Source organism: Bufo bufo, chromosome 7, assembly GCF_905171765.1.
Source record: "Bufo bufo chromosome 7, aBufBuf1.1, whole genome shotgun sequence".
In the NCBI taxonomy this organism is placed as follows: domain Eukaryota; kingdom Metazoa; phylum Chordata; class Amphibia; order Anura; family Bufonidae; genus Bufo; species Bufo bufo.
Genome location: NC_053395.1, coordinates 227,825,877 through 227,840,376, shown reverse-complemented (window position 1 = coordinate 227,840,376; position 14,500 = coordinate 227,825,877). Strand labels below are relative to the sequence as shown.

Here is a 14,500-nt window from a genome sequence, read left to right as displayed (position 1 = left end):
AGATCCCCCCCATAACAGTGCGTCATCCACAGATCCCCCCATAACAGTGCGTCATCCACAGATCCCCCATAACAGTGAGTCATCCACAGATCCCCCCATAACAGTGTGTCATCCACAGATACCCCCATAACAGTGCGTCATGTGCAGATCCCCCCATAACAGTGCGTCATCCACAGATCCCCCCATAACAGTGCGTCATCCACAGATCCCCCCCATAACAGTGCGTCATCCACAGATCCCCCCCATAACAGTGCGTCATCCACAGATCCCCCATAACAGTGCGTCATCCACCGATCCCCCCATAACAGTGCGTCATCCACAGATCATGATATGGGCAGATCATCTGATAAGAAGGGGGGGGGGGGCGGCAAAAATTCTTGCACCGGCCCTGGGGACAACCACGATTCAGAGATTTTTTTGGTATAAACACTGAGAACAGAGGCAGCGTGAAGGTGAATGGGAGAAGAACGCCTCATTTCCGGCAGAGCCAAGGAGTCAGACAGGGCTGCAGCCTCAGTCCAACCCTCTTCAACATCACGGTGTCCAGAAGAGAAACCAGAAACCAGCCAGGCTGTCCTGAAGAGGGAGCTATCATTCAGAGCCCATCTACATAGCAGCAGTCCCATCTCAAAGTCTGTACTTTGGTTTTATTCTGATAAAGAGCTCCAAATACCCTGCATAACAAGTAATTTACAATATAAAATTCTATCAGTCACCAGTGGAGAGAGCTGAGGAAGACAAAGCATTATTGAACTCAATGATTGTGCAAATCTATATGCACAGAGCCCCCCCTTGTGGTGGCTGCAAGTAGGTTTAGGTTTTAACTAAGGCTACTTTCCCACTCGCGTTTTGGCTTTCTGTTTGTAAGTTCCGTTCAGGGCTCTCACACGCGGTCCAAAACAGATCAGTTTTTCACTAATACATTCTGAATGGAAAAGCATCCGCTCAGAATGCATCAGTTTGCCTCCGATCAGTCTCCATTCTGCTCTGGAGGTGGACTGTCCACTTGACAAAACTGAGCCAAACGGATCCGTTCTGGCACACAATGTAAGTCAATGGGGACTGATCCGTTTTCTCTGACACAATCTGTCTTGGCTATGTTACAGATAATACAAACGGATACATGCGGTTGTATTATTGTAACAGATCAGTTTTTGCAGATCCATGAGGGATCTGGGCAAAATGTGAGTGTGAAAGTAGCCTAAGTCTGCATAAAATGGTGCAGAGGATTTGGAGCTCTGTAGCAGATACAGTCCTGATCAAAAGTTTAAGACCACTTGAAAAATGGCAAAAAATCCTATTTAGCATGGCTGGATCTTAACAAGGTTCCAAGTAGAGCTTCAACATGCAACAAGAAGAAATGGGAGTGAGACAAAACATTTTTTAAGCATTCAATTTAATGAAAAGAACGAATAAACTGAAACAGGCTGTTTTTCAGCTGATCAAAAGTTTAAGACCACACCTCCAAAAAATAAAAAAATAAACCCCCCAAAACAGAAATCCAACTTCCAAATATTGGCAGGGCTGGTCCAATTGCTGGTGCCGGGTCCTGTCCTTGTGTAGCCGCGCTACACAAGGACAGGACCCGGCACCAGCAATTGGACCAGCCCTGCCAATCGTGTATGCTCGGCCCTTAAGACTTGACAAAGGAGTATTTTTACTCCGAAACGCGTTGTCACCTGAACAAATAAATATTCCTAAAAAGACAACTTTCGCTATTGTGGTTTTTGCGCCAAAAGGTATCACAGTGTGTACAAGCTAGCACACAGCCCTTTTACAGCAAACATGAGCTCAGTAATGAGTAGCTCCGCCGTTATTGTTTCAGCATGCTTGATGCAAGCGTTTCCATGAGGTGAGTGGGAACATTTCTCCAAGTGGTGAAGACGGCCGCACGAAGGCCATCTACTGTCTGGAACTGTTGTCCATTTTTGTAAACTTCCCTTGCCATCCATCCCTAAAGATTCTCAATTGGATTTAGATCAGGGGAACACGCAGGATGGGCCAAAAGAGAGATGTTATTCTCCTGGAAGAAGTCCCTTGTCCTGCGGGCATTGTGTACTGTAGCGTTGTCCTGTTACCACCCAGACGAGGGCCCTCAGTCATGAGGAATGCTCTCTGCAACATCTGGACATAGCCAGCGGCCGTTTGACGCCCCTGCACTTCCTGAAGCTCCATTGTTCCACTGAAGGAAGAAGCACCCCAGACCATTATGGCGCCCCCTCCACTGTGGCGCGTAGAAAACATCTGACGTGGGATCTGCTTGTCATGCCAGTAATGTTGGAAACCATCAGGACCATCAAGGTTAAATTTTTTCTCATCAGAGAATAAAACTTCCTTCCACCTTTTGAATGTCCCATGTTTGGTTCTCTCTTGCAAAGTCCAAACGAGCAGTTCTGTGGCGTTCAAGGAGACGAGGTCTTTGAAGACGTTTTTTGTTTTTGAAGCCCTTCAGTCTCAGATGCCGTCTGATGGTTATGGGGCTGCAGTCAGCACCAGTAAGGGCCTTAATTTAGGTCGAGGATCGTCCAGTGTCTTGACGGACGGCCAATTGGATCCTCCGGCTCAGTGCTGAGGACATTTTTTGGGGTCTTCCACTTGACTTTTTTGTTCCATAACCCTCAGGATCATTTAAGAAATTCCAAATGACTGTCTTACTGCTTCCCACCTCAGCAGCGATGGCGGCTGTGAGAGACCCTGCTTATGCAGTTCAACAACCCGACCACGTTCAAAAAGGGAGAGTTTTTTTGCCTTTGCCATCACAACATGTGACTACCTGACAGACAATGACAATGAATCCACATATTTGCACAGCCTTTTAAAGGCATGTGGTCCTAAAATTTGGATCGGCTGAAAAACAGCCTGTTTCAGTTTAATCGTTATTTTCAATTAATTGAAAGCTCAAAAAACTTTTTGTCTCACTCCCATTTCTTCTTGTTGCATGGTGAAGCTCTACTTGGAACCTTGTTAAGATCCAACAATGTAAAATATGATTTTTTGCCATTTTTTAAGTGGTCTTAAACTTTTGATCAGGACTGTATAAATGAGTTTCTTTCCCAATAAAGATAATATAAAATAAATCATAATTTGCCTGTAGTATCTTGGAAATATTCATCCTGTCGCCACTTATTGATTAATAACAGCATCAGATGAGTAGTTTCCTTTTTGAATCTCCCTGATAATATCAGTATGGGGGGACTGGAGCCGTTCTCTGAGTTCTTTCACGGTTAATTCCTTTAAATCTTTTATTATTTTGATGGTAAATGATTTACATGTTCAGAATGTGAGAAGCTGAAGGAGGAGGAGCCGCCGTTTAACCCCTATTTACTTATGTATTATCGTACAACTGAAGTGGAAGAAAAAATCTGTTTACATCAGAGAAAGACCTGAGGCGTGAAATGTATATGCATCCGGCCTAGAGAGGCTACTTGTGAGAAAACATTAACACCTTATGGGAACTTCCCCTGCACTGGCAGAACGCTGCTGAAGGCACTGTACTTTATATGTGTAAGGGTATAACGAGGTGTTAACTATTGTTACATGATCATGACCACATCTTCCTACAGCATTAAATATTAATGTGAAACATTGGATGAAATGGTTTATAGCTCTGCTATAGCAAAGTCTGAAACTAGGACAAGAATATACATAAATTATACATCAATATCATTATTGTTAATACAGTGAGTTTGACAGTAGGATATGTCCAGAAAACTTAACACATTTAAAAATAATACATTATAACATTATCCCATATAAAGAAGAAAATTAATATAATACTGCCCCCTATGTACAAGAATATAACTACTATAATACTGCTCCTATGTACAAGAATATAACTACTATAATACTGCTCCTATGTACAAGAATATAACTACTATAATACTGCTCCTATGTATAAGAATATAACTACTATAATACTGCTCCTATGTACAAGAATAGAACTACTATAATACTGCTCCTATGTACAGGAATATAACTACTATAATACTGCTCCTGTATACAAGAATATAACTACTATAATACTGCTTCCTATGTACAAGAATATAACTACTATAATACTGCTCCTATGTACAAGAATATAACTACTATAATACTGCTCCTATGTACAAGAATATAACTACTATAATACTGCTCCTATGTACAAGAATATAACTACTATAATACTGCTCCTATGTACAAGAATATATCTACTATAATACTGCTTCTATGTACAAGAATATAACTACTATAATACTGCCTCCTATGTACAAGAATATAACTGCTATAATACTGCTCCTATGTACAAGAATATAACTACTATAATACTGCCTCCTATGTACAAGAATATAACTACTATAATACTGCTCCTATGTACAAGTATATAACTACTATAATACTGCTCCTATGTACAAGAATATAACTACTATAATACTGCTCCTATGTACAAGAATATAACTACTATAATACTGCCTCCTATGTACAAGAATATAACTACTATAATACTGCCTCCTATGTACAAGAATATAACTACTATAATACTGCTCCTATGTACAAGAATATAACTGCTATAATACTGCTCCTATGTACAAGAATATAACTACTATAATACTGCTCCTATGTACAAGAATATAACTGCTATAATACTGCTCCTATGTACAAGAATATAACTACTATAATACTGCTCCTATGTACAAGAATATAACTACTATAATACTGCTCCTATGTACAGGGATATAACTACTATAATACTGCTCCTATGTACAAGAATATAACTACTATAATACTGCTCCTATGTACAAGAATATAACTACTATAATACTGCTCCTATGTACAGGGATATAACTACTATAATACTGCTCCTATGTACAAGAATATAACTACTATAATACTGCCTCCTATGTACAAGAATATAACTACTATAATACTGCTCCTATGTACAAGAATATAACTACTATAATACTGCTCCTATGTACAAGAATATAACTACTATAATACTGCTCCTATGTACAAGAATATAACTACTATAATACTGCATCCTATGTATAAGAATATAATTACTATAATACTGCTCCTATGTACAAGAATATAACTACTATAATACTGCCTCCTATGTACAAGAATATAACTACTATAATACTGCTTCTATGTACAAGAATATAACTACTATAATACTGCATCCTATGTACAAGAATATAACTACTATAATACTGCTCCTATGTACAAGAGTATAACTACTATAATACTGCTCCAATGTACAAGAATATAACTACTATAATACTGCATCCTATGTATAAGAATATAACTACTATAATACTGCTCCTATGTACAAGAATATAACTACTATAATACTGCCTCCTATGTACAAGAATATAACTACTATAATACTGCTTCTATGTACAAGAATATAACTACTATAATACTGCATCCTATGTACAAGAATATAACTACTATAATACTGCTCCTATGTACAAGAGTATAACTACTATAATACTGCTCCAATGTACAAGAATATAACTACTATAATACTGCATCCTATGTATAAGAATATAACTACTATAATACTGTTCCTATGTACAAGAATATAACTACTATAATACTGCCTCATATGTACAAGAATATAACTACTATAATACTGCTTCTATGTACAAGAATATAACTACTATAATACTGCATCCTATGTACAAGAATATAACTACTATAATACTGCTCCTATGTACAAGAGTATAACTACTATAATACTGCTCTAATGTACAAGAATATAACTACTATAATACTGCCTCCTATGTACAAGAATATAACTACTATAATACTGCTCCTATGTACTAGAATATAACTACTATTATACTGTTCCTATGTACAAGAATATAACTACTATAATACTGCTCCTGATTTCACCAAACGTTTAAGTGATCGCCGATCACGATCATTGAGGATTTTTTTCCGGCCAGACTTCTCCCTCGAATACGATGGGTCCCCACTATCCTTCCCGTTTATAATAATGCGTTGGACAGTTCTTAACCCAACTTTAGTAGTTTCTGCAATCTCCTTAGATGTTTTCTCTGCTTGATGCATGCCAATGATCTGACCCTTCTCAAACAGACTAACATCTTTTCCACGACCACGAGATGTGTCTTTCGACATGGATGTTTAAGAAATGAGAAGCAACTCATTGCACCAGTTGGAGTTAAATAACTTGTTGCCAGCTGAAAGATAATCGCCCCCGTGCAGTAATTATCCAATAGGAGGCACATAACTATTTGCTTAGTTACATCCAGGTGGCGCCTCTTTTTTTGGACAGGCAGTGTGTATATATATATATATCAGAGCTGTTTTGTAGGCTGTAATAATTCTGGTAAAATTAAGATTCTGTTGTTCTATGAAGGCCCCGGGGATCTCTCTCCATAATTCTTTTCTCTATGTTATAAATCTGCCTTGTTAGAAATTTATAATAACTCTGATTAAATTAGAATTTCAATAGAAAGCTGTGGAGATGCGGCTAATAAGCTGGCGGTAAGAATGTGCGTGACGGCGGCGGATTCTTCATGCTTGGAGTGGATAAAGGAGACGCTGTTGTCTTCTCTCCGCACAGTCACTATCATTATTAAAGGGAATGTGTCACTGAATTGTTTTTCTGCCAGTTACAACCAGATAGTGACACACATACATTTTCCCGAACATCATCATGGGGGCGGCTATCTCGCCTGAGCTGTTCTGAACAGCATTTAGACATGTGCTTTACAGCAGGACCATGGACCCTAGACACAGGAGCTGACTTCTGTGGGAGAGTTTTCTAGGCATGCTCTGTGACCTGTGCAGAGGTCAGGAGGGAGCAGATGAGCTGTGATATCACCTATTGTAAATGGTGGATCCTGTGAAGCCTAGTGTGAAACCTGCCGGATTTAGTTTTTTTTATATTTTTTATATTAAGCTATTGACATGGAAAATAAACAAAAAAAATTACCAAAAATTCTTTGAAAATATGTATATCATGATTTAAACAGTATATCATTTTCTGATGACACATTCCCTTTTTCATGTTATTCTATCTACAGATAACCCGGGGCTTGATCCAGAAGTTTTCAGCGTGAGCTCCATTGGCTTCATTGGATGTCTATCTTCTGTCCAGTACAACCAAGTTGCACCCCTTAAAGCAGCACTCCGGCACCCTAATCTAGCCCCGGTGACAGTCATTGGTTCCCTGACAGAATGTAGCTGCGGATCCATCACTGAGAGCGACCTCAGCACAATCACCACCACCTACTCCTCCTCCGGTATGTGTTCTACCAAATCTGTGGACTGCAAAAACATAAAAAGTTTCATGAGATCAAGTGTGTGTTTGTCAGTAGGAGCCATTAGTTCTGTCCAGACTCTGGGATTGCAGCAGCTCTTTCTTTTCCTCTCCCAGTATGATCTCCAGTAACCAGTCACAAAAAAAAAAAGATTTTTCTCCCATCATGTCAGGGTTAGTGATGAACGGCATAGGCAATATTCATATTCGCGATATTTCGCTAATTTTTCACATAATATTCGCAATAAATTATCGAATTCTAGAATTCGTGAGCTCCAGTCATTATTTTCGCGATTGCATACTGTATATGCCACATTTAACGTTTTCTTTACACAGCGCCACTCTTTCCATAGGTTGTGTCAGGTATTGCAGCTCATGTGCATTGGTCTGAACTGCAGTAGTAGACAAAGCCTATGATCAAGGGCGATGCTGTTTCTGGAGAAAAGGAGAGAGATTTTTTTCTAACATTTATCAGTATTCCCTCAACGGCCGACACGCCAGCACTGTTCACCCTCATTAGAATTTTATGCATGCATTTAATGCACAACCTATAGCTTACTGCCATAACCCTGAGAGGACAGCTCCTCCATCAAGCGGAAGATGCTGCTGCTGATGATGAACACATTCTTTTTGTAGGGGGCAGGGGATTTTCAAACTGTGCATTTCTCTATGCAAATCAGCAACTCTTTAAGTGTTGCGTTTAATTGCAGCCGGCCGACGTTAATGCCTTTAGTAATGGAGACCATTTATGGATATTCATCAATTTTTATAGACACAGTTCTAAAACCCAAACATTATGAATCCAGCTCGGCGGCATCGTACGGTGATCCAGTGCGCGGCGCTGATAACAGGCGGCTACCGGGGTCTAATGAAAGACTCTAATACTAAGTGCTCTGATGAGTGGGAGGTGGATGGAAAGGAGGAGGGAAGACAAACTATGGAGGTTACGCCATGAAAGACACAGCTTCATAATTAGGCAGAAATACAGCGTACCTCAAGAATTACACTGACAGATAGGAGCCGGTACAGATCAGGCTGCACTACTGAGACCAGACACCATGCAAAGGGGAGTTTTTTGAAAATATGTCAAAGTGCACTTATGTCCCCATACGTAGTGCCGGGTTCTGAGAACGCCGCTATTTACAGGCCATGGACACGAGCCGTCAGCGGTGAACGTATTATGTTACAATGTTGCGATCTTGTGTCACATATAAATGTAACAGGAACCAGGGGACAGAAATAGGAGTCTCTTGTCCAGGACTGGAAAAACCACGGCTGATTTCTTCCTAAGACGGCACCACGCTGGTGCATGGGTGGCAGGGGTGGCATGGGTGGCAGGGGTATTGCAGCTCTCACTGACTCAGAGAGCAGCTGCAGTACCACATACAACCTCTGGGTGTGGGGTGTTTTTGGAAGCAGTAGCCACGTTTTTCTAATCCTTATTAACATTAATTCACTTTACAATTGACCTCTCCGACCTCCCTAAAAGAAGCCAATCTATGAATCAGACACTAAGAGCGGTCGCCTCTGCTACGTTAGTAAATACAGTAATCGTGTTCCTCTTGAATGGACAATTCTGGAGCTTTTACTTTTGTAACTGTAGGTTGTACCATTCCTCTATTATTCCTGCTATAGGGGTATGATTAAAGGTCTGTCGGGGTGTTACCAGTTGGGCAGAGGTACCCCACACAGTCCGATACTATCCAATCAAGGTTGTTAGTGGCAGAGTGTGAAAGGACCCCCCCCCCCCCCCCCAAAACTGTTAAGACCCTTATGGACCTTTGTTCATAAACTTCTAGTAAGAATAATAGAGGAATGGAATAGAATAGAAGCTCCAGAATTGTTGTTACATAGAGAAAGCAAGCAGTTACTAAGGCCTCATGCACACGACCGTCGTGTGTTTTGCGGTCCACAAATTGTGGATCCGCTAAACACGGATTTGCGGAACGGCACGGACAGCCTTCAATATAAATGCCTATTCTTGTCCGCAAAGCAGATATTTTTTTAGTGGGGCCACGGAATGGCGCAACGGATGCGGACAGCAAACGGAGTGCTGTCCGCATCTTTTGCGTCCCCATTGAAGTGAATGGGTCCGCATCCGAGCCGCCAAAACGGCAGCTCGGATGCGGACCAAAACAACGACCGTGTGCATGAGGCCTAAAACAGATATGTCAGGAGATGTGACAGCTCCTCTTTAAAGGGCTTCTGTCACCCCACTAAACTGTTATTTTTTTTTTGTTACTTATAATCCCTATACTGCGAGCTCTGCATACATACTGTAATTAATCATTTTGGTTCAGCGGAGTCTGTTAAAAACGTACTTTTATAATATGCAAATTACCTGTCTACCAGCAAGTAGCAGCCGCATCCTCCTATCCTAAAGACGCCCCCTCCGCATGCTGATTGACAGGGCCAGCGGACGGGATCGTCCTCTGGCTGGTCCTGTCTGCTATCAAGATCTCGCGCCTGCGGCGTAACGGTATTCAGTCGGCGCAGGCGCACTGAGAGGCGGACGCTCGCTCGGCCGCTCCATCCCCAATGCGCCTGCGCCGATGACGTCACATCTACACCCGGCGCAGGCGCATTGAGGAAGGAGCGGCCGAGCGAGCGTCCTCCTCTGGACACAGATGACATACCAGTTGTGCATCCGTTTTTTTTTGACAGACCCATTGACTTGAATGGGTCCGTCCTCCGTTTTCCACTGACAAGAATAGGACAGGTTATATTTTTTGGACGGACTGGAATCACGGATCACGGACGCGGAGAAAAAACTGAGGACTATCAGTTTTTTTTCACAGCTCCATAGAAATGAATGCGACCTCCGCTAAACTGTGAAAAATGACGGAACGGACGCGGATGCACACAACGGTCGTGACTGTGACTCTTACTTTCTCAGAATCCATAGTCAGTCTTTAGATAACCCGTTAATGTCTTCTCTTCTCCAGATCCCTTTGGGAAGACAGATGATCGGGAGCCCCTGACCAATGAGATGAGAAGCGGTCCTGCCGTCATCGGAGGTAACCCGGGCTCAGGGGGGATGTGTCCGCCATTCTCAGCTGATGCATATGTTGCAGTTTTGGGCCTTTTCACCACATTTATTTTTTTTAAAGAGAAAAACTCTACAAGTAAAATCTGTGATTTGGGGATAAAAATAGTAAGAAATATATGGACCTGGCAGAGAAAGCAGGTAATGCCGACTGGAGTTCAGCTCTGCTACATCGTTTCAGCATTCAACTTGGTAAAATCCTCTTTGGGAAACCTCTACAAAGGGTTGGGCTGAGCCTGTTTGTTGTATTAATGTCTGACCCGATCGTGTTCTGGGGTCTGATCAGCGCTGTCATATATAGTGCTCCTCTCCCCCCTTCCCCATAGTGCCCCCCATAATCTGTGCCAGAATAAAATTGCCCTATATAGTGCTCCTCTCGCCCCTTCCCCATATTGGCCAAACAGCATGGTGTCAAAGAAAAAAAGTCTTGGAACTCGGGATCCCGTTCTAGTTATCGATGGGGTCCTTCACTGGGGCCCCCAGTTCATGCATTTAAGAGCTGCATCCGTCCATAGGAGGTAACTATACATGGAAATACCCTTTAATACATCTTACAGCTGATCAATTGCTACATTTGTATCCAGTTGAGACAATCCTCTGTGACTGATACATGGATGCACTTGCTATGGGGCCCAGAGGACTAGGGGGGAAGAGGGGGGTGGACATGAATCAGGGGCGAGAACATTGTACCTTTTCATGGGGAGTAATAATATGGTGTTTTTTTTTTTGCTATAATGTGGGTTTTCTGATATATGGTGCTATTATACATCCTTTAATAATTGCTGCTGTTTTCACTTTCTTACACTAGATGTAGGGGCCCCATTTTATTTTTCTATGGGGCAATATGAATTAGGCCTCATGCACACGGCCGTTGTTTTGGTCCGCCTCCGAGCCGCAGTTTTTGCGGCTCGGATGCGGATCCATTCACTTCAATGGTGCCGCAAAAGATGCGGACAGCACTCCGTGTTCTCCGTTGCTCCGTTCCGTGGTCCGCAAAAAAAATATAGAGTGTCCTATTCTTGTCCGCGATTTGCAGACAAGAATAGGCGGTTATATCAAAGGCTGTCCGCGCCGTTCCGCAAATTGCGGAACGCACACGGACGCCACTGGTGTTTTGCGGATCCGCAATTTGCAGACCGCAAAACACACGACGGCCATGTGCATGTAGCCTTATAGTCATACCTCTGCACTGATACATTGTAGCAAACGATCAGAGAGATTTGTGTTGCTGATGTGTTTACTGGATTGCCTAGAATGGAGTCAACTGTGCCAAACTTTCAGCTGTGACAGGTATTAGGTCTGAACATGATTGCCTGCATCTTATCTGGGTTACATTATGTTTTATGCTCCACTCACATCCAGAGCTGCACGCCAGTTGTAAGGTGCCGGTTCTGAGGTCAATAGGGCAATATGAAACAATTCAGTAAAAATGCAACTGTTATCAAAAAATGTAGCAGGTCCCATAAAGCAGGGAATGTGAAATGCATTGTAGCCAGGGCCGTCTTTAATATTGATTGGACCCTGGGCAAAAATTAACTTGGGCCCCCTGGATCCCGCCTTCCCACACCTTAGGCAATCACGCCCTCCACCACAACACACACAAAAAAAATCCACACATCTGGTAGAGTCCAGTGAATGACTGTAAATACTTCCAGTTCTGAAGACTCCAGCGGCTCAGGGTCAGTGCTCTGGGCAGCTGGGCTCAGGCTGGAGGTGGGCACCGCTCTGCAGGAAGGAGACCAGGGCTCGGCTCACCCTAGTGTTACAGTGCACCCCAGCACCCCACAGTATGCAGTTTAGCACCCCACACTATACAGTACCCCACAGTATATAGTAGAGCAGTATAGCAGCCCACAGTATACAGCACCTCACAGTATATAACACCTCACTGTATACAGCACCCCAAACTATACAGTACAGCAGTATAGCACTCCACACTATACCGCACCCACAGTATACAGTATACAGACCCCCACAGTATACAGTACAGCAGTATAGCCCCCCACTATACAGGCCCCCCCACACTATACAGCCCCCCCCCACACTATACAGGCCCCCACACAGTATACAGCCCACCACACAGTATACAGCCCCCCCCACACAGTATACAGGCCCCCACACAGTATACAGCCCCCCCCCCCAGTATACAGGCCCCCACACAGTATACAGGCCCCCACACAGTATACAGCCCACCACACAGTATACAGCCCACCACACAGTATACAGGCCCCCACACAGTATACAGGCCCCCACAGTATACAGCCCCCCCCCCCCACAGTATACAGCACCCCACTATACAGTAGTTTACAGTATATTAACATAACAGCCCCTGTCACCTTTTTAATGTTCACACAAAAAAGCTCCACAGAACACTCCTGGTAGGACCTGTGATGACCTCATAGCCATGTGACCAGTAATTGCTAGGTTACTGGTCACATGGTGATGATGTCATTAAGGTCCTGATCACAACTTTAACACAGTACGATCATGATGCCTGGACTCAGTGCAGGCAGGCATGGCAGCACCCCTGTGTAGCTGACAGCTTGACACCCGGGGCAGTAGCTAGCAGGACTCAAGAGGCAGCTGCCTTGGGCTCCCCAGGAGCAACTTGGCCCAGGGCAGCTGCCCCTTTTGCCCCTTGGTAAAGACGGCCCTGATTGTAGCAAGTCACCACCACAACGCAGCAAAAACCAAAATGCAAAAATAAAAGGTGCATATGAAGGCATCCTAACATTTTAACAGTGCATTATGTCATCAGGTCATTTCCCACAGTGCACCACAACAGGAAATGCTCTGGACAGACACTGAGCAAGCAGAGGCTGCAAATAAATCTGCAGAATTTTGAATGCAGCTCTGGATGTGAAGTATAAGACGTAATGCAGCTCAAGATCAGTGCATAAATGTACCTCTTTGCCTACGAGCTGACACCCAGGTGAAGGAGTAAGACACTCATCATCCTTTCCCCCCTTTGCTTTCTCTCTAGGTGTCATAGCTGTGACGATCTTTATCATTTTCTGCATTGTGGCGATAATGACAAAAATTATTTACCAGCACAAAAAAACTCATGGAAAAAGTCAGTCCAAGGAGAAGGAGTATCCGGGCAGCATGGACTACGCCTTCAGGAAGGAGCTGGACTTGCAGAACACAGTCAGCGAGTGCAAAAAGGAGTATTTCATCTGAGAGACCCGCTTCCTACATGATGTCTCCTCTTTTTGGCAGTTGTTTTTTTTTTTGTTGTTTTTTTTTAGCAATGTCTCAACATCTGTTCCCCTGGGAAAGAAGAAGAGGAATGTGACAAACGTCTTGAGGTCTCCGTCTTCTTAAAGGCTCCCCAGCTTTGCAGATGGGGCCTCGTGCCCTGAAGACGTAACCGCCTCATTTCTCCGGTTTTGTTACCGCGTTTTATTGCTTCTAGGGGAACAATCCAACGAGGAATTGACCTTGTAGCTCTCGAGGGGGACTTGAAGGACATTGATGGCAGAGGGTTCTTATTTATAGCTCCAAGTGATGCATTTTGGATACATTCTGGATATGTCATTGACCTGCAAGATAACAATGGAATCCCCGGATACACTGCTTGTTACCGATCACTACTACACTCATCATATATAGGAAACACTAACTGCTTAGGCCAAAATTTAGAATTTTAAGGTAAATGTTCTTATATTAAGAATTAACTTCTGTAGGAGCTCATGGACATCGTGTAAAGCAGCTGATGACCGACGTTGGAACGAATACTTTCTTTGTGGTCACCCTCCATCTTTGTAGCAACCGCCTAGCATTGAGAAGACGCCTATAATGCTCTGTACAGACACTGAACAAGCAGGGGCTGCAGTAGTTGGTAGTGAACCCCAGATTTAAGGGGTTCTGAGCTTTAGGGGATTGTATTTTATGTGGTATTTAGCAGGAGACACCAGACTTCCTGCAGCTGTAGACACTATATGGCGGTTTTTACTTTTCAGTGGCTCTCAGGGTAATCAGGGGGAATTTGAATCCGCACGGGTTTTGGCTTTCTTGGCTCCAGCACCATGCACTGGGCTATTTATATAATAATATATTCCATCATTGCAATTTATGAATTTTGGAGGGGGGGGGGGGGGGGGGCGTTGAATTCAGTGCAATTGTAAGTAAATCTATTAAGAGCGTTGGTTGGTCCTTGGGCTCTTCTGTCAAGTTGAGTCCTTTCA

The 14,500-nt window shown here is 43.0% G+C and overlaps 1 protein-coding gene across 1 annotated transcript in view; it reads left to right on the top strand.

Annotated features, from left to right (window-relative positions):
* CNTNAP5 (contactin associated protein family member 5) overlaps window positions 1–13,766 on the top strand; it is a 354,415-nt gene extending 340,649 nt beyond the window's left edge. The window contains exons 21-23 of the mRNA XM_040439843.1: window positions 7,032–7,250; window positions 10,213–10,284; window positions 13,297–13,766. Of these exons, the coding sequence (XP_040295777.1) occupies window positions 7,032–7,250; window positions 10,213–10,284; window positions 13,297–13,493 (488 nt within the window). The 3' untranslated portion in view covers window positions 13,494–13,766. The remainder of the gene's footprint in view (window positions 1–7,031; window positions 7,251–10,212; window positions 10,285–13,296) is intronic.
* The last annotated feature ends 734 nt before the right edge of the window (window positions 13,767–14,500 follow it).